The following is a 21,858-nucleotide window of genomic DNA, read 5'->3' on the forward strand; positions in this document are numbered from 1 at the left end:
AATAGAAGAAAGATTTGAAGAATATTAGGAACCAGAAATCAATTTGTGCAAAGAAAATTAATAAATCTTCCAAGCTATGTCCACTTGGCATGAAACAAACAATCCATATAGTAGTGCTTTGTCCACTGAAGACAACTTTCAATATCTCTCCCCAAATAGTTAATTAAGCCTTAAATGGTTAACCCAAAAATCATTAACAGTAATTAGATTTTTGAATGTCCTATTCCCATTTGTTTTGTTTTTTCCCAATATATTTTTTCTAATCAAGTTGATCCTTCATTTTTGAATTCAGTTCACTTATGCTAACAGTTTTTGTACTGATAAAATTAATAAGGGGGGGGGGTGGGAGAGCTAAAATTGTTTTTGAAGAGCTGAAATTGCTTTTGAAGCATTTACTTAATTATATTTCAACTTAGTATGAAGTTATTATTTTCCTGTGATATTAATTAATATCAATTTAACTGACCTTGGTGTTTGTACAAATTTTTCTACCAGCATGACATCATCATCAAATGACTTGAGAGCTTCTCTCCTAGCCGATTCCAATGCCTCATCAAAATCTGATTCTGTCATCACAATACGCATACCCTGTTAAATACAAGCACACAATATTATTTAATGACTACCCATGCCAGGGATGCAAGTGGCCTGAAGTGATTTTGCAAGAAAAGCCTGAAAAAATGTGTACAATTGGGGTATAAAGCCACAAAACGGGCTGAAAATAAATAAAAGTGCATAAATTAGGAGTAACAAAAAGCAGGAATTCCTGCAAAAGCAGGAAAACTTGCATCCCTGCCATGCTAAGCTTTCATACAGATAAAAACTTATAAAAGCACAAGAATCACAAAATAACAGAGCTCTTTGCAATGCAAGTAATTTGCAAAAGTCACCCAACAAGTTTATAAGTACTCTGGTATTGGTCACTATTAGTAAATGATATCAACATAAACTTCATGACCTAAAAAACAAAATAGTTTTCTGAAAGTAAATCATCAAGATATTTATTCCTAGTATTATGACTTTTTTAAATAAAGAAGGGAATTGTTATCAAAGTTGCCTAAAAGGATCTGACTTACTTTTCCACCTCCCCCTCTCACAGCCTTCAACATGACAGGATAGCCAATTCTTGCAGCCTCTTCTTTTAACTTGGCATCTGATTGATTCTCGCCATGGTAACCTTCAATGATTGGCACTCCAGCTGCTGACATAATATGCTTAGAAGTGCTGAAACAAGAAAAGATTGATCACATATTAGCTTGCCATAATAAAACTATAGGAAGCAGTCAAATCAAATGAATTTATTTTGTTGATTAGTATCATTTGTATATTGATTTTCTTTATGTGTGTGTTTATGGGTGTGGTGATGGTGTGCATGGTGTTTTCATTATCAAAAAAGAATAAAACTATGTTTAATAAAACTCACTTTTGAATTCAAGCAAGGATGATACAGTAATGCACAAAGTATGTGGATAGCCAACTTCTTATAATGATCTGAGGACGGTGGTATCACACTTTTAACATACGTCTTTGTAGGAATATGTGTTGGCATTTTTCTTTGAATTGTAATTAAAATAGTAATTGTATTGTGTTTCATAGTATTTATAATGACTCTGTAGTGCATCATTGCTCTCTCAAACCTTTTTAAGGTTGTACAGAGATAACAATGCTTGTAAAACTTGTTTTCATCTTTTGGACAAATCTTACAGCCAATATGCATAATATTAATAGCCTCCATGACAGCATCAATTTTTCTACTCTAATATTGTAAGGTTAGCCCTGTGTAAACAGTGTCCTCATGTCACCTTCCACGGCCTGATTCAAGTACTTTCCCACTTGCATGTAAGATAGTACTGCTTTTATCATCATCCCCTTACCTTTTGATACCCATATCTTTGATGGCTGATGATGGAGGGCCAACAAATATCACTCCTTCCTTGTCACATAGGTCAGCAAATTCAGTGTTTTCAGACAGGAACCCATATCCTGGATGAATAGCCTAAATAGATACACACAAAATAATAATATAATGTAATAATTAGGCCTGGCATTTTCGGGTAATTTTGTACCCGGTACCCAGCATAAAAAAAAAAAAAAAAAATCAAGATATTTTGTATTTTTAATATGAAAATTGATAATTTTTATTCATGTTATAGTCTATTAATGATTTCAAAATGCATTGAATTTGAATGCATTTTGAAATCATTAATAGACTATGACATGAATACAAATTATCAATTTTCATATTAAAAATACAAAACATCTTGAAATTTTTTTTATAATTTTTTTTTAGGTCAACCATGAACAGGCGCGGATTCAGGGGGGGCGGCGGGCCCGGGCCCGGCCCCCTCCTCCCAAAAAAAAAAAAAAGAGGAAAGGAGAGAAGAGAAAAGAAAGAGGAGAAAAGGAGAAAAAAAAGAAGAAAAAGAGAGAAAAGGAGAAGGAAAAGGTTAAATTGCACGTATAGTAGGCCCATGCCTAAATCGCAGTCGGGTCAGTCTATATAGGTAGGCCTATGTGATTATTTTGCTTGAAGGCGGGTCCTCTGCCTAAAAGCATGTGAAAATTACGGCGGGTCCACCGATATGTAGGGCCCGTCACATTTTGTCACCAAAGTCAGTAGGCCTGAGACGGACTCTGAGCCGACTTCAACAACACCATGCATGCTTTAATTGCGAATCTCAAGTCTTAGGCCTATAAAGTGTCAGTGTTATATTTAAAATTTTACAAATCGAGTTCGGGCCCTTTTTTGTTTTAAAAAGCAATGATAGTGTAAAAATGGTCCACCAAATGGCTTCAATTAGGCCTTCATTTTACAAAATTTTCTCACTTCTCAGGAGGAACATCCCCCTCAGACACCCCCTGCGTGCGCAACTTTATTGGTACATAATTATAAAGCAATAATTCACACAATAAAAGTCAAAACTTGTCCACAAAAAATAGTGCAAAATAGTCCACCAAATGGCTTCAATTAGGCCTTCATTTTACAAAATTTTCTCACTTCTGAGGAGGAACATCCCCTCAGACACCCCCTGCGTCATAACTTTATTGGTACATAATTATAAAGCAATAATTCACACAATAAAAGTCAAAACTTGTCCACAAATGGCTTCAATTGGGCTGTTTTTCTCAAATTTTAGGCTTTTTCAAACTAAAATTTTACACAATAATAGGGACAAAATGGTCCACCAAATGGCTTCAAATGGGTCTACATTTTCCAAAAGTTTCTAACTTCTGAGGGGGGCACATCCCCCTCAGACCCCCCCTCCGTCCCGCAAGCGCTCCGGTAGGGCCGCTTCCCGCCCATTACTTACATTTCTTTTTCAAAAATTGGCCCCCCCCCCCTCTGACTGCTCTGGATCCGCCACTGACCATGAATGATCCTAGCATTTAGGTCTAGGTCCAGGGACACTACAAAACCGAAAATATAAAAAAATTTAAAAAATTAAAAAATTTCCTGCCCGGGTAATGTAATCTCGGGCGGGTACCCGCATACCCGCCCGAAAATGCCAGCCTTAGTAATAATATATATATTTATGTATTTCCAATTTTATACAATGCTGTTTTGTATTGAACCAAATAAAACCAATCAGTCTTGCTTTTTAATTACCGGTACTGAAAGCATTCATGTGTTAGCATTTATACTTGTTTGAGACTTTGAGCAGATCTTGTAATCAATTTTCTGCCTTGTGTTGCAATGACAATTAAATTACAAATAAACAAACATTTTTATTAAGAAAGCTTCAAGATCCAGAGCTTGGGATACAGACTGTCGCAATCAAATCAAAAGTTACCAAAAAATGCAATGTGCATCTCGTCTTGAGCCTGTTTGTTGAAACAAGCACAAAAAAATACATTTCTGGCATTTAAGCATAACAAGAGCAGCTATGCTGTTGAAGTCTTGCCTGAATTTATTATTCACAATTTAATTAAGCCTAATCGGAGCAATTTTGATATTCGACCCCTACATGACCTTTAACGTCAAGTGATTGTAAGTCCCCACCCAATGATTATTGCTACCAAATTTGAGTTTAGTAACAATGATCAATGGCATCTATTTTATGAAACATAATCAAACTTATCACACCCATACATAAACAGACAGAAATAGTAACTGCATATAGTCTCTTTTCTCAAGTTCTCAAAGTTCAGACAAGACAAAAATTGCAAATTTGTGCACACAGGACTATGGGAGTAAATCAGTGAGATGACTTTGCAAGGTTGGCCCCTGCCCACATGCACGAGCTCAAGGCATATTCATATTTCATACCTACCTGTGCACCTGATGACTTGGCTACTTGCAGGATTTTCTGTTTATTGAGATAGCTGAGCTGAGAAGCTGCTGGACCAATGTTGTAGGCCTCATCAGCCTGGAATGTGAAAGTACAATGTAATATATATAACAAAATGGTTGGCAACTTCTGTATAAGTGATAATGCAGTTGAGCCATCATTGATTTATGCCAATACATAGAGAATGTATTGGAATACTGCACTTCTTCTTAGTTTGAGAATTTGTTGTACACTTTACTCAATAGTTAATACATGGATAACCCATTCATGAGTGATTATAATGCAATGCATTGTTAAATTAAAGGATGACTCCGGCAATCACAACAAATATGTTGGAAAACAATTATCAAGCATGAATCGCATGGTTTTATTTGAAATAAGCTCATATTGGCCATAAAAATGAATAAAAACAGCCAGATCTCAACACGCAATATTCAAAATTGCAGCGCCAAAATTGTCTAGTGCAATGACGTCATGATTACATGTGCTCAATTGTTGTCAGCCTTCATTGATTACTAGGACGTCATTGCACTCGACAATTTTGGTGCCCGGTAATTTTGAATATCGCGTGTTAAGAGACGGTCCTAATAATTTGTTTTTATGGTCAATATGAGGTGTTTTTTTCAAATAAAACCATGTGATTTGTGCTTGATAATTAATTTTTTATCATATCGTCACTAGGCGGGAAAAACCTGAATGGTTTGCTTTAATCCATATTCAAGGGCAAAAAGTATGCGTTTTTTCCCGCCCAGTGACGATATAAGGCATAATGTTATGATTGCCGGAGACATCCTTTACCACATAACAGGTGTAAGGAACCCCTGCTTGCCTGAAGTGAACCGTTTCTGTAAAACAGCAGTGCTGTGATCTAGATGAAATGGTGCTATAAAGGCCTGTAATGTATGTATGAAATTCAAACTAGCTTGAAGCACAAGTGATGAATAGATCTGTATGCAGATATTGTCATGCAACAAGAATATCAGTAATACCCCAAGGCTAAACATCACACACAATATTACAACAGGTTAAATACAACACTAATACATTAGCAGAATCAGATATTTCAAATATACGATCCAATCAAGTAAAGTGAATTGACAAAATTTTGATCTTAATTCACTTTTGAATTTTCCAACAATGCATTTTCACATTGTAAACACATTTGAGTAAAAACACTTTTAATCAATAGGTTTTAAGACATTATGGTTAACAATACTTGGGACTAAGGGTAATTTCCCCTACATTTTGCAATATTTCTCCTGAGCCTTAAAGGTCCATTCAGTGATTTGCTCATGCGGCCGATCGTAAAAATCATCAAAATTCAGATTTTTGTACCTTTGTCATTGTCATAGATGTCATGTGCTAACATAGCCTGCGAGTGGTTCAGCCAAAAGCCGTGTATTTAGGACAAAATAAGACATTTTACACAAATCTGTAATTTAGATACTGACAGTATCTAAATTAGCTACATTTACTTCGTCAGTACTGCTGTTTTCTTTGTTTTTGCCAAATTTGTCATTTCAAAAATACCAAATGACAATTTGAATGACTTATCCTTCACTTTTAAGCAATTTATAAACAATTTTAATTTGTTCACACTTGCGCTGGGATCACTGAATGGGTCTTTAAGTCCGATTCTTACTCCTCATCGCAGCGTGATGCGATACTGCGATGCTTTTAAAACATCGCAGCATCGCACGATGAAATTAAAATGTACATTTTAAATTCATTGCACGATGTTGCGATGTTTTAAAAGTTTTAAGGTCATTCTGCTGACCTTGATTTTCCAGTAACCAATCACAAGTGTGCATGGCTGCGATATCGCAGAGCGATGCTATAAAGTTGAACAAAATCCAACTCCATCGCAGACCGAAATTTTCACCGCTGAGCTCGTAAAAATTGGCACAGATTTCAGTTTTTATAGCATTGCAGCATCGCATCGCGCTGCGATGTGGAGTACATTGTAAGAATCGGGCAATATACAATAAAAACAAAATAGCTTACATTTTTTTGCATGTTTCTTTTGGCTACATCTCAAAAAATTACCCCAACATGAAAACAGATGTGTTCACATTGCATCAAATATACATGTACATCAGTAACATACTTGGAATAATTCAAACAAATCTGGCTTCTAACTCACCATGGCCACATGCATAGAGTTTTGGTCTGCATCGCTGTATACAGCTACTGTGCGTATTCCAAGTTTCTTGGCGGTACGTATGACGCGGCAGGCAATCTCACCCCGGTTAGCAATGAGAACTTTGTTTATAGGGGTAATACTTGCTGTTATTGGAACAAACATACAAAATGTTTTAGAAACCAGAAGAAGATATCACACTGACTATTATAATAAATGTTAGATGTACACTTTATTGTGAAATCTTGTGAAGTATTTCTATACTCCAAATTGTCCCCATTTTTACTTTACACCAAAACAATGGGCAAAGACAACATGGAGAAAAATATAAAACAAAACAAAATGTTTAAAAACATGACTACAATGTAGAAGCTTTCTAAATGTACTCCTGACTCTGCAAAGACACCAACACGGTATAACTGTACTTATTTATGCCAATTCTATTTCGATGAAAGAAAGTAACTCAAAATCGGAAATTAAATTTTTAAGGTCAATGATCTGATCAAATTTAGAAAATGAAGTCATAAACCTGCATTTCTAGTGCACTTTTTGTACGCTAGAAAAGTTAAATTGAATAAATTTCGGAGACCTTTTAGACATCAGACTAATTTTAGAATAATACCATGATCCTGATATTAAATTATGAAAATAAGTTCGCTGTTATTAGTGATATAACCTATTACAAGTAAAACTGATTAGAAAATACAATGTTTGCCTTTATATTCAAACCAAGTATTTTAGTACACCACATGTAGACACACACTGGTCAAAGACTATACAGCTTTTCCTAATTGTGCAAGGATACCTGTTCAATTTTATTCAATTTGGGTTTGGATTTAAAGTGTTGATGAATAGAAACTAAAAGAATAGGTTTGGTACAATTTTCAAGCCTTCCTATTTATTTTGTTATTTCTTTTATATCACACCTTTTGTGGATGCAAGGGCTTTTGCAGCAAAATTAATTTACCCCTTTCCTAGAAACCACCTAAGTTGCAATCAAGTTTGAGCCCATTGTTTCCACTACTTTATGTAACTTGACTATGCTTTCGAAATCAAAAAGAAAAATTGAAATATCTAATTCACTTTTTTAATTATGAATTTTTAATTAAATCCCGCAAAATGCCATTTTTGACCATTTTCCAACTCGCAATCCTCCGATTGCAAGATAGAGCCTGTACCACTATGCCACCGTGCCCCTGTGCGATATAACAGAAGAGGTTTTTCCATTTACAGTGAACAATAAACAAGACATTAAAGGGGCATTTCGTGATCCACAGCCTCATCCCCACTTTTCTCAAAAAAGTTGAGATTTTTATATCACTGGAAACCTCTGGCTACATAATGTTTATGTACAAAATATTTCTTGCAGATTAATTCGTTTAGCAAAGATATTGTGAATTTTGAATTTCGTTCTGGTGCACCAGAACAAAATTACAACGCATTGTCTATGGGATGGAGAAGTGTAATACACATAATCATGCATAACTCGCGAACGCAAAATCGGAATCAACTGAAATTTTGGGAATAGGTTTTTTTCGTGGATATCTAATGAAAAATGACATAAATAGAGGATGCTAGGATCACGAAATACTCCTTTAAAATTAAATGTTAACATATCTGCACAAGAGACTGATAGCCTAACTTAAATATTGATGCTTTCAGGCTTTAAATGATAGCAAGAAATGGAAATCGCCCCAAAGGAAAGATTTAAATCGTGAAATTGATCGCCACATCTTAATGGATTCACATTATCCTGCGGCAGAAATGTCAAACTGTCAATTACAACGTCTACTAGTGGACTGGTTTTTAAATCCACTCTCATCAAACTAATCAAAACTGTAAACTACAATTTTATCCAAGAAATTAAAAGAAGAAATACTAAATATTGCTTAAGTTTCCATGATGCTTACCGATCGAGTCGCCTTGAGGGTGTATTTCCGTGGCTGAAAAATATTGAAAGATGGCGGATATACCAAGCACCCTCACTACATTCGGGTCTGCCCTGAGGGTGCTTGACCAGGCATACCGTGCCCCCACAAGAAGAAGAAGAAAAAACTTACCAGTACTTGATGAGTATCTCTTGGCCCATTGTGTTCCAAAATGCAATCTGAAATGCAAAGGTAAGAAACAAAGGGATGAGCAGAGGTGATAAACTACTCAATGGTGTTCAGTTTGGTCTCTTTCAAGACGCAAACTGTGCATAAATTGATGGTCTGGTAGAAACTGAAAATTTACGTCTCTTTTACCTTACAAAAATTGTTACTCAATGCTATGCTGATGGTCAACTGAGCCTGACAGCGACCAGTGCAATGCGTGCATAGGTGCCAGATCAAGCAAGTGGCCGTATGCATAACTCACAAACAAAAATTCGGAATTAACTCTAATTTTGGGAATAAGGTTTTTTTGTGGATTCACAAAATACTCTTTTTTTCTATCTTTTCCTTTAGACCACCCTCGCTATATAGAGACTAAATTAAAGGTTAAACAGTTGCCAAACACTTTGAAGTCAAAATTTAATGTATTGGAAGGAGGACAGGGCTTTGATAATTATGAGGGAAATTAAAAAACAAGGTTAAATAAAACTTAAAACAACTTTTTGAAAACAATTAAGTGAAAACAGCTATTCTGCTAGGAAGTTTTTGTCACAAAAAACAATTTAACTAGAATTTCGCGGTTCTCGACCTGCGCGGTTCTCAACGCAAAGCGTCGGCCGCAATGCCTCCACCTTGACGCCCATCATTTTAACCAGTGCAATTTCACTTGACCCCAAAATGACCTTCACACATTCTTTGTCTCACTAAGGTGGCTGTTCCCACAAAATTTCATGAACCTGTGACAATCTATGGCAATTTGATCTTGGATGACCCCAAAATGACCTTGACATTTTTGCCTTGTTTCAGTGGTCATCCCCACAAAATTTCATGAACCTGCAACAATCTATGGCAATTTGACCTTGGATGACCCCAAAATGAACTTGACATTTTTCCCTTGTTTCAGTGGTCATCCCCACCAAATTTCACGAACCTGCGATAAGGCCAAAAAAAAAAAAAAAAAAAAAAGGTTTGTCTCAAAGCTGACGAGTCACACGAGTGATCTGAAAACAAATGCGAAATGCGATTTTTTTTTTTTTCCAACTTGATATTTTTATGGTGTGTCAAAATTGAAAATTATTGTGGTGTCTGTCTAATTCAGCAGTGCCAGTGTTGTCTATACCCATCATTTCCAACACACAAGCTATCGGAGCACATGGATTCTCGCCGTTAAGTATTTCTAAAGCAACATCTTTTAGTGTGTTCGTAGTTATGGTTTTGTGTAAAAACCATCCTTTCTCTTTATTTTTCCCGGATAATTTGATTTTCAAGATCACAAACTCGGATGCTGCTGCCGCTGAATCCATGATGACTTTGGGAGCAGTGTTGCCAAAACTTTTCAGCGTCAAGGCGCGGCGCATTGACTCGCCAGGCCGCGGTAAAGGATTCTCAAGTAGCCCAATTTTTAAGCTTCCAAAAAAGCGCCTAATACCGGATATTTGGGCGGATTTACCCGAATTTAGAACGCAAAACACCCAATTGGGCGGAAAAGCACTTGACTTTAAAACTTCCGGTACTTATTGGGAAGTTACTGACTGATCAATAAATGGTCACAAAACCCATTGTAATTTCAATTTAGAGCTTCAAAGACTCAAAACTTTTATAAATCGGCTAAATTGAAAAGAAAATACATCAAATTACTGCCGCGGCCTGGGACTGGTTAAAGTAGCCCAATTTTAGACAAGTAGCGGCATGCTTTTTTGAGTAGCGGCAAGTGATCGCCAAGTAGCCCAATTGTGCGCCTAAGGCGCGGCGTTGGCATCACTGTTTGGGAGTGGGAGGATTAATACTCGCCATGTATTTAATATTTAAATTAAACAAATGTCATCGTCGTCATAGTCATTCATATTTACACGACGTAAAATGACAACATTAAAAATGTTGATGAATATTCATGAGTACTCGAGTACATGGTGTACAATTAAGATTTTTTATTGTTTTTTCGGTCTTAAAAAATAGTATGATTTAAATACGCATGCAGGTGTGTCGTTCAGACTACAACAGTGTCATCGTAGGTGACTTTTTAGTTAGGCTGTTTTATATTCTTGATCCAGGAGACGCACTGTGCGATGTTCGATGTTTTTGATATTTTATTTGAGAAAAAAAATCTGATTTTCGCCGAATTTTTCGGGAAAAAAAAAATTTCCGCATTTCTTTTTTTTTTTTCAAATCACGCGATTTTACAAATGCGCGCGTCAGCTTTGAGACGAACCATTTTTTTTTTGGCCTAATCTATGGCAATTTTAACCTCGGATGACCTTGGATGACCTCAAAATGACCTTGACATTTTTTTCTTCCTACAGTAGTCGTTCCCACCAAATTTAATGAACCTGCAACAATATATGGCCATTTGACCCCGGATGACCCCAAATGACCTCACAATGACCTTGCGATTTAATATGCCAAATTTGCGCTGAAAAGCTAATCAGGTCAAGAACCTCTGGCTGTGCTACTCTCTGCCAAGTTTCATCACTGTAACTCGTACAGATAGATCTTCAGATAATCTGTGCACAAGGTTATTTTGCTTGATATGCATCTAAATTATGCAAATTAGGTACTTAATTACCATATTTTGCGACAAAAACCTGATAAAATTGCCACCCCTAGTCCACCAAATTGCATCACTATACGCCTTACCAGTTTCGAGAAATTGCACTCACAAGCTCGGACGGACAACCAGGAAACATAATACCTCCGGGATGGAGGCATAAAAATTAATGGAAAAGCAAAAAACATACATTCACAAAATCAGCATCACTTCCGACACATAAAAAGATGATTCTAAAAATAAGTGCAAAGTGGCAAAGAATTTGTGAAATGGGGTGATTTTTTAAAAGAAAAATACATTGATCACTTTTTTGAGAAATTCGCCATCTTGAATAAATGCAGACAGAAAATTCCGTCATGCAGTAAAAAAAACCTGTCAAACGCAATTGAAGATGCTTTATACGCGTGCGTAAATCACTGTCAAAATGAGCGTACCGTACGGAAATTTTGGAGTTTCCATCGCCGGTTTTGCATTCAGCTCTTTTACATCAAAAAATTGTGATAAAAACATGGATTTTGGAAGAAAATATTTAAAGCTTATTCGACGAAATAAAAGGTATAATTGTATAATTGAATTTGATAAATTCGTACTTTTAACCATATATAGGCCTATAGTTCGGGTGGTCTAAAGAAATGATCACCCTTAGTTTTGAAAGCTACAGTTGCTCGAGAACTCTAGCCAAGAATTTGCTCACCGATAGCTTCACATTCTAGGCTAGAGACCATTGCATTCAAAATATAGTCTGATTCGCTGAAGCATGACACCGTGCAAAGCAATGGAAGTTCAGAAGTTCAGAAGTAAACACAGCCAATCACGATAGGCGATTGCATCAAAATGCTGCTAAAATTACACTTCAGCAAAATTTTAGACTGTCCAAAATACGCAAATCTTGCTCAACAATAACTTTCATCCAAATTTCAACATTAACAGAATAAATAACCTCCGGTGTAAAAAATTGCACTGCTGTCCGATCGAAAATAAAACACATGTTAAGTACTCTCGCATCGAATGCGTACCTATCAAGGGTGAAAATAAGAAATTATGAACCAGGGGCTCCTTTTTACACAATGTGGCCCGTGGTACACTTCATTCAACATGGAACCAGGGGCCATTTCTAATCAACAAGGAGCCAATATTTTTTCTGGATAAGTTCATCATGCATTAATGGCTATAGAATTTAATTTTTGGGTGTAGTGACAGGGGCCAGTTTCTGAAGAAAAGTGTCCCCTGGTCAGCTTAAATTTAGATGGAACCAGGGGCCATTTCAGGGTTTCTGGGGGCTAAACGGCTCCCATCTCCCACTTATTTTCACCCTTGGTACCTATGTGCAAATTCGAAGCTAGAGCCTAGAGTTCTCGAGTAAAGCTACTGGTAGTATGTAGGTTTTAAAATACAAACAACTTAAAAAGCTTGATGAAATTGTGTTGCACTAAGTTAACTAACACCAATAAATTTGTAAACACAATATCATGCTTGTATCAGGCGGCGGATGACATGATCGAGCCGGCAACTTGTGAAACCGCCTGGCCGTATGGCATTTTCCATATACGCGGTTAGTTTTGTGGGGTTCATTATCGAACCCCAACGGTTTTAGCTTGTATTTATATTATTTATCAACATAGGCCTATTTGTTTGTGATATTTCAAGTGTTTTAAAATTTCAAAATAATCCCATTCAATTACACGGTTGACGAAGAAAATTTACTGAATTTAGGGACTGCATGTCATACACCACCTGGCTTGTATACCACCAGTGTCTAGTGACAGCTATAGTCAGATTTTTAAAAAGGAACCACGGTACCGGTATACATGGCATACACAGGCATAACATGGTATAGGTTCCTGGGCATTCCTATACTTTAGGTTTTTTTATTTTTACATGTAATAGCCTTCAGTCTTCAGTGGGTGGCTTCCTATAACAGCTCGTTGAGCTAAACTGGAAGTGGGTTGTTTGGACCTCACAGTCGGTGCGGTGCTAAAAACATAAATTTGGTGCTGTGCATCAGAAGGTGCGAGTAAAAAGTGGGCTGGCTGGTTTAAAGTGTCTTCAGGCTGGCTGATGGCATCATAGCACTGATTGAACTCAGTGCTACAATGTATGGGCTTGAAAGCACAGATGGAAGGCGCACACATAGCTGATTCGGGGGAGATTGTTCCACACACAAATTGTCCTTAGCTGCCTTCTGCACTGGTTAGGGTTCGGGTTAGGGTTATAACACTGTACTTCCACAAGGCAGCTATAACATGTAAGAATAAAACCCCCTAAAGTAAAGAAACGCCGGTTCCTGTGACTCACTGGAGGGACTAAAAAAATGTGACATTAGTACAGGGAACCCATACCGTAGTAGCTCTGCACAACCAATAACGAAAATGTCATACCGATAAATGATGTGTCTGTTTGCCTGGTTTTTTTTAAAGTTTGCGTTGCGAACTAAATGTGACATGGTTCAATTTGTTCGAAAATTTCTAACTTTCGTATGAACAACCGATAGCTTGTGATACGAAAGTTAGAACGTGGAAGGATTTGCGCTCATGTAACGTACCTTGTTTGGTACCGTACCGTACATACACGGTTGGCATACAGGTCCCAATATCATGCATGACATCGCACAGTCCCCATTGTAAATAGGTGATCAACACGTGTAGTGCTGGGCTCACATGTTCAAGAACCGGAAGGGTATCAACATCAGTTTGCAATGACAAGTCAACCTTTGCAAATCAGGAGATGGATTGATTTGCCCAGCACTGGATTTTCTCAAATCTTTAATCACCGAGGCAGTTGGCAGTTGTCAAAACATCTTTGATCAAGCAAGGTTGCAGAATTAAACGGACTCATAATATGGTCGGAATTTGTACTTCAGCGCCTGTGTTTCCGGTTAAAAGTAAGCAAACACTTCAGCTAAGAGTATACATAAATGTTAGCCAAGCTAAATTGAAGCCAAACTGGACAATCTAAAAAATTGTTTTGCTGCGTTTTAAAACTGAAGATGCTACGATGACTGACCGTGTTATACTAGCAATCTCTATCTTCTATCCACACATTAACTATTGTGTCGTCGTGGATAGTAGATAGATTTGTCGATCTAGTCGGGATTATGCACTTTCAGTCTCCCACACGTTTGAACGGGAATTGGATTGCGTACTTTTTCGATGTCTAGTGTCCTAGTGAGCAAATTTCTTCAATATTTTGAGAAAATGATGTCAAATTTTCTATTCTATATTGTTTGGTAATAATGTCTTTTGCCAATAGTATGTTTAAAGTTGTAATTTTGTGTTTTTGATCGTAAAGATCGGATATTCAATTCTGAACCCTTCGCAAGGGTGCCGATTTCGCTTTACTTTGACGATAATTTTGCCTTTTTGGACACTAAAATGCATTCGATCGATCCTTAATTTTGTTTCAACCGAGTCTTAAATTAGCAAGCACAATAAGGTTGGTAGTACCACTTTTATATACATTGATGAAATTTTAAAGATTTTTTTTCAAGTTTCTAACTGGCGCAAATCGTTAAGTGTGTATTTCCCATTGACATCCAAAATGGCATAAGCCAGTCCTCAATATACATAGGTACGGCGTATATAGGACTGGCAAGCGAGTCTATTGTCGATCAAGGTTCAATCAACATGATCAAAGCTTCCAAATTCGACAGGTATATCATCGGAGCAGATTTGGAATGGCATAATCTGCTGTTCACTAGCGCCAAGGATAGTTACATTCTCTTCATACAACGGCTACACACTCTTCTTTCATACTACAACATTTGTAAAGTCATATTACCTTGCATTTCGACAGAATTCTGCAGAAACAAGGGGTCTACCGACTCTCCAGACTGAGGCCATCTTTTTCCGTTCATTTATTGATAGTGATGTTGGCCCTGGGCAAAACCAGATATTTCCATTATAATGAAAAAAAATCCCTTTAAAAAGGGTGTGCAGACTAGGTAGAGATTTTAGTTGTGTGAGCCTGTGTGAAGTCGTGGGGGGGCACATCAAAATTTTGGTGGGTATGTTCCCCGAATTTTGATGTGGTGGGTCTTTGACGGTGTACCGGTAAAAAGTGGTCTTTTGGAGCTGCGAACAAGTAAATTGGGGACTTTTGGAGTCAGTGCGAACTGCACACCGACCCCCAGAGGGGGGGCACTCAACTTTAGAAGTGACGAGTATGTGCCTACCGGTGTCGCGAAGTAGGGGCCTATCGGTAACAAAGCGTTATTTTAAAAAAGGGGGTCATTGGGTACAAACAAAATAAAAAAAGGGGGTCATTGGGTATAATATTTTTAAAAAAGGGGGTCATTGAGTATAAGATTTCCAAAAAAGGGTCATCGGGTAGAAAATTTTGGAAAAATGGAGCAAAATTTGAAAGTTTCGGCATTATTTTGTTGCATTTTGATGATGCTCTGCTAGAAAATCTAGAAAAAAGGGGTCATTGAGTAGCCGCAACCAAAAAAAGGGGGTCATTGGGTAGCCGCAACTAAAAAAAAAAAAGGGGGTCATCGGGTATGACTTTAAAAAAAAGGGGTCATCGGGTATAGTCGACTTCAAAAGAGGGGGCCTATTGACAGGCACATACCGTCACTTCCAAAGTTGAGTGCCCCCCTCCCCCGGGACACCGACACTTCGCCTGGCCATATTAATTACTTTCTCTGCAGAGATACCCGGTACTAAAATCAATACCCGGGATCGATACACGTGAATGTCCTATGCACGAGTTTGATGAGACGAAAATCTGTGGATACCGGGTTAGAAAATGATGAATTAGTCCCGTAAATGATTTCGTATAAAGAAACCAGATATGGTTCCTTGCACTTGATATTTTGAACAGATATGATAGTCGTTAGCTTGCGTCTTGAGAGATAGAAGCCGCGTCTTGAGTCAGAAACTGACAATAATTCTGATTTATATGTGCCGAATTATATAGCGCAGTGTAGGCCTATAGGCCAATCGTGAAGGTAGTCTAAAAGCATATGACCTACGGGCGTACATGTAGCTAGCCTACCATGCTCGACTCGGCGAGGTCAGCCACCGGCCTAATCGGGGCTATAGTCAGTAGCCTTAAGCAGTATACAGACTTTTTTATTGTACGTACAATATTGTATGTACAATATGTACGTTATTTAATCTATTGCCATTCTATTTCCAGTAATGTTTAAGTTCTAACGAATGTTTGATGACGTAAAATCGATAATATATTTCTGCTAGATATTGTATGTAACATATTATCGATTTTTCGTCATCAAACATTCGTTAGAACTTAAACATTACTGGAAAAAGAATGGCAATAGATTAAATAACGTACATATTGTACATACAATATTTTACGTACAATACTCGGAGTCTGAAGCGCGCTTTAGTCAGATGTCCTTCGGCCCATTATGCGACTCAAAACTATTAAACAGGTCGATACAAAATGGCCATGCGTGACCGTGGATTCAACCTACCATGGCGATTTCTGCCATGAAGATATCGGGGCGATGACACTGTGAACCGCTGTGCATGTGAGCGCGCTATGATCAAGGGTCTTTTTTGGCTTTCTGAGGAATTCGCAATTTTGGCGTATAGTCAGAGCTGAAATCAAAGTCAAGAGTTTTTCGAAGCTCTATTGGCAAATTCCGAGGGGGTCTTTCGGAAATCCAACTTGAAAATTTGGCATGTGCAATTAAGGGGGGGGGGGGGTAAGGAATTGGCAGGTAATTTTGGACAGTATTGTTGTGGGACGTACGTGGCATGAGAGCATCGAATTGCATTCTGAATACGAGGAATGTCCTTCTGATATCAAGTAATTTTGATTTTTTGAAATTTGTGATATAGGCCTAATGCAAATTTTATGAAAAAATTTGATCATTTTTGATATTTTATTGAAAAGCCGACGATCAAGGATCTTTCATGATGTTGAAGATATACAATCCCCAAAAAAGATCTAACTTTCTTTGGTGTTTTTACGAAAGGTCAAAATTATCAATTGATCGTCGGCTTTTCATCCCAGCTACATACACTAAGTACATTGGTCTATCATTAGATTTATAAAGTTTACTTTGAGAACTGTTAAATATAAAAAATGTAAATTTTTAATCATTTGCCACAAAATGTGTATATAGCCTATAATTTGTGTATTAAAGTATTTGATATCAGAAGGACATTCTCCGTTTTCAGAATGCAATTCGATATGTCTGATGTGCTCCCGGGATGTGCTCTCGTCCCACAAAAAATACTGTCCAAATGTTCATACCAGAGTTGAATACTTCTGAAGACTTATATTGGGCTAGCTGTAGCCATGATAGCCCGCAAAACAAAAAATGTCCTATACCTTATAAATTAGTGGTTAAAGGTGCGCTGCGTAGCTTGCAAGTTTTGCAGAGAGTGGGCAAAGAGAGGGGGCAAGGGCCCAGGGGGCGGGCACGGTCGGTGGCACTTACATTGTAAACGTGATGCCTATGTATGGACTCTCGAAACGCACCCTAAACGAGTATTACTCAGCGCGTGCAAAACATACCCTAAACAAGTATTTTTCCATTTTTTTAACACTAAGAAAGTAAAAATTCAGGTTCGGGTTCTTGTTTAATATTAGTAGTTTGATGTTTCTTAATGTTTTACCCTACGATGTGTCCTGATTGAAGCCAAACATAGCCTATTTCACCCTTTTCATTTTGCAAATTAAACTTTGGTAGGCCTACCCTAAGCAAGTATTTTACAATGAAAAGTATACCCTGTTTCCTTATTTTTGGCGTTTTTGAAACCCTAAATCATACAGCGCTGTACTTGCCCAATGCTGAAAAACAACCCTTTTACTTGTTTTTGTACATGAGCATGGTGTCGTCCACCTTGACATACAAGTGGCCCCCGGGGGGCAAGGTCACTTTCGAGGGGGGGGGGGGCGACTTTGATGAAATTACTGGTGAAAAATGGCCGGGCTAAAAGCGGTACAAAAGAGGCCTAAAATCTTAAACAGCTGCTGCCCCGAGGCTTGCCCAGGTCCGTACGCAGGGGTCCTAGGGGGCCCGTGAAAAGTATACAAAAAGTATACAAAAAGTTCCAACATTTCAGAATTTCAAAATCAGCAGCACCCCACTGTCTGCATATATGCGTAATCATGGTAATACTGCTGGCCGCTTGATTCTACTGGAATGTTGTCCATACGTATACCCCGGGGTCCTAGGGGGCCCGTGAAAAGTGAAGAAAACATACTTTACTATGAGACAGTAAAAGCAAAGAAAAGGGACATCAGCCCCCCCTCCCCCAATCAGGGGCCCACTGATAAAAAGCAAAGAAAAGTTTATTTTGCAATTCTCCTCAGAGCGCCCAGCTTCTGTCCTGCTCTCTGAATGAGACGTTAGAAATGTCCAGGTCAGCTTGCTGTCGATTGTGACTCCCATGATCTCTATAGCTCCTTAGCCAGTTTGGTCATTACCAAACAGAAGATCTAGCTTGGTTGGATTCCTGTTTCTTGATATTGTCTATCGTGATATCTGATATTACCTTACATTTCGATGGCTCGGAAATCACCTTCCATCTGTCTGTCCAGATCCTCATATTCCAGGTCTCTGTTAAGGCTATAGCAGTAACAGCTTCAGGACTGTAGATGTAAGTAGAATCATCTGCATAGATATTGTAAGTAGAATCATCTGCATAGAGGTAGAGTTGGTTTCCACACTTATCACCCAGCTAGATCATCAATGAAGACAGAGAACAAAAGTGGGACCAACACTGACCCCGGGGGAACTGAGGAAGTACTTGATGACTGGCCAGATAAGACAACTTTGATGGAACGATCTACCACGTAGCTCCTGATCCAGGTGAGCAGTCGGATACTCCTTTTGCCATGTGATGATCGAGTTTCGAGCAAAGGTCATTATGTCAGACCTTGTCAAACGCTCCTTCCAGGGCAATCAGGCGCACTTCGTTACCTCTGCCCCGGGAGTTGGACCACTCTTGGGTTAGAATAGTTTTCCAAGGAGGTACTTCTGAAGTTGGTTCTGTACAATTACAACAGCCTCTATGACCTTGCTGATTATGCAGAGAGATGAGGCGGTGCATTGACGGATCAGACTTCGAATCCCTCTTGTGAATAGGGATGACAGATGCAGTGGGAAAACTCCCTTGGAGAAGCAAAGTTCAAATAGCAGGCTGAGCGGCCTTGCAAGTTCTGCGCTGCACTCTTGCTGGGACATCATCAGAACCAATAGCTTTATCTGGTTGCAGATTCCTGAGAAGCTTCCCAACATCCTTGATCTTGAAAGCTCTTTTCCATTGAGCACGTTGCTGAATGCTGAACGTCAGGAGCATATTCTTCTGCGCTGGGAAAGCGGCAAAGATCTGGAAAAAAATTCAGCTTTGTCTTTTGATGTAGTTAGACTTGACGCCCAACCTTCAGCACTAGTGTATCAACCCTGGTGTACTTACCAGACAGGTATTAACAGTGATCCACCATTTCTTGCTGCTGAGGCTGCCATTTGAGAGTTCTTTTCTCAACTTGCTGTTATAGCTCTTTCTGGCTACCTTCTCTGCATGATTGTACTCCTTTCTAGCATTTGTAAACTTATCAGTATTCTCCTTGGTGTTGCTCTTTTTTAGCTTCCTGAATAAGCGGCGCTTCTTGGTTGATACCAATCATCTGTTGACACCACTCCACGCACTGTGTCAGATATTTGGAATTAGAAGTCGGCCAAAGTCGCATCGATCCCGTACTGTGTCTTCCAGAGTATATCGGCGCACAGTGCTGATGCCATATTGCACCTCTGAAAACACACAGGGTTAAGTTGTTTGCAGATGATATGTGCGATATACAGGGGTTATCAATAACATCATTAATGCCTCCTAACTACAACGGCATCTCGATGCACGACAGAAAGTGGAAGAGACACGACCAATGGAATTCTCCAGCAACGTAGCAGGTTCTCAATATCCATGATGTCACCAACAATGCCGCATCAATACCACATACGAAACTAATGGTCATCCATAGCTAGAGGCAGTCCTATCAGCAAAGGTGCTTAGCGCACCAACAACCTGTCTTGGAAACATGTTGATAGCATAACCACCAAGAAGAAAATGAGATCATTTGGCCTCATTTTTGGCAGGGCGAGAAGGGGGGGGGGCAATTTTTGGCACCGTCGCGATTTGAACATTTTCTACCGCGGACTAATAATTATTGCGCAGCCCCTAACTTGCTGCTAGTGTTGATTGTGTGGGAAAAGGAACCTATTCGTATGATATTTCACTATCCACGACGATTCACACGCACCTTCAATTATCAGGCTCGTGCGCATTTATTGGGAGGGTGCGGAACTTCCAAAATGTGGACGTTTTCTCAGGGATGCAAATTGTGTGGGAGCAGGAGCACCGCTCCTAGGAAATGAGAGTCAAAATTGAGGAAATAATGCCATGGGAAGAAAAAAAAGAGGAAAAAGGAGGAGAGAGAAGAAAAGAAAAGGGAAAGGAAAGGGGAAAAGAGGAAAGAAAAAGAAGAGGAGGAGAGAGGTACAAGATAATAGGTGAGGGCTGTGAGGCAGTGAAGCTACTGAATGGAAGAGAGGAAATCTCTAAAGACACTGGTTGTTCAAGAAATAAGAGCAAAAAAGAGAAAGGTGTCGGTGTTAGAATATATAGAAATGGGATATGAGGAAATTTACAATTCATCACCATACATGTAGGAGGTATTCAATCTAATTTAACAGAAAAAAAGTAGTTGGATGAAGGCAGGTGGAAACAGGGCACATATCTGAGGAAATTTACAGAGAGGCGGCAATCATAATCTGAGGAAATTTACAGAGAGGCGGCAATGAGGATTTTATGGGAACAAAAGTCATGAAGGAATTCAGTGTATCAATACTAATGCCACTGAGAAGAGGACAAACTGGAAAATATTGAAGAAATTTAAAAAGAAGAACCATAAAGCACTGAACAAGTTGTGCTCCCTCTGACAAAAAATGAAAGAGGAAATGGGGGATAAAGGAAAATAAAAGGGGAAAGGAGCGTCTGTCCCAGCAAAATTGTCCCCAAACTAGTGTAAAATGCCAAATTTTTGCGCGCTACACATTCTCCTCTTAAATCCTTTTTTTTTCAAGTTTGAAGCCTTAAGGGCTGGGGTATGAACGTTTGGACAGTATTTATTGTGGGACATTAGAGCACATCAGACATATCGAGTTGCATTCTGAATACGAAGAATGTCATTCTGATATCAAATAATTTTGATTTTTTGAAATTCGCAATTTAGTACACATTTTATGGCAAATCATTAAAAATATCAAATTTGTATAATTTGTCATAAAATTTGTATTATATTGTGATTTTCAAAAAATGAAAATTATTTGATATCAGAAAGACATGCTTCGTATTCAGAATGCAATTCGATAGGTCTGAGGTGCCCTCATGTCCCACAAAAAATACTGTCGAAACACAATAAACGCTCATTTTAGATCCCTTAACAGAGAGTCGCTCTAAAAATACACGCTATGTTAACATTCGCATCTTTTGAAGTGCAGAATAAAGCTATTTTATGCATGGTATGATTGAGGAAATCTTGAGCATAAAAACCTTGCTCCTGAGGAAGAAATCACAATTTGCACCCCTGCTTTTTCTAATAAAAGTGCGCTTATGCGCGATTTTTGGTAAAAAGTAGACATTAAATATTGCCCTTTTGGGTGTTAAAGTACATCCGTGGCTGCACGTTCATGAATGACTACTTTAATAGAAAGCAGTGTCACCGCAGCGCCATGCTTGAGAAGTTAAATTGGAACTAACTACAACACCCAAGCGCCACCGCTAAGATCAAAATGATGTGCCACATCACAAACCA

General features: G+C 38.4%; 1 protein-coding gene across 2 annotated transcripts in view; it reads right to left on the reverse strand.

Moving 5' to 3' along the window:
* Positions 1 to 14,950, reverse strand: part of LOC140155943 (methylcrotonoyl-CoA carboxylase subunit alpha, mitochondrial-like) — a 28,004-nt gene extending 13,054 nt beyond the window's left edge. Inside the window, exons 1-7 of one of the 2 annotated variants that reach the window (XM_072178976.1) lie at positions 14,845 to 14,950; positions 8,496 to 8,536; positions 6,433 to 6,575; positions 4,272 to 4,367; positions 1,875 to 1,996; positions 1,077 to 1,224; positions 467 to 588 (exon numbers count right to left, since the gene is read on the reverse strand). In XM_072178976.1, coding sequence (XP_072035077.1) covers positions 467 to 588; positions 1,077 to 1,224; positions 1,875 to 1,996; positions 4,272 to 4,367; positions 6,433 to 6,575; positions 8,496 to 8,536; positions 14,845 to 14,906 — 734 coding nt within the window. In that variant the 5' untranslated portion in view covers positions 14,907 to 14,950. Of the gene's footprint in view, positions 1 to 466; positions 589 to 1,076; positions 1,225 to 1,874; positions 1,997 to 4,271; positions 4,368 to 6,432; positions 6,576 to 8,489; positions 8,537 to 14,844 lie in introns of both variants that reach the window. The other variant, XM_072178975.1, reaches the window with a different exon arrangement.
* Between the last annotated feature and the right edge of the window lie 6,908 nt (positions 14,951 to 21,858).

This window comes from Amphiura filiformis, chromosome 6 (assembly GCF_039555335.1).
Source record: "Amphiura filiformis chromosome 6, Afil_fr2py, whole genome shotgun sequence".
NCBI lineage: Eukaryota > Metazoa > Echinodermata > Ophiuroidea > Amphilepidida > Amphiuridae > Amphiura > Amphiura filiformis.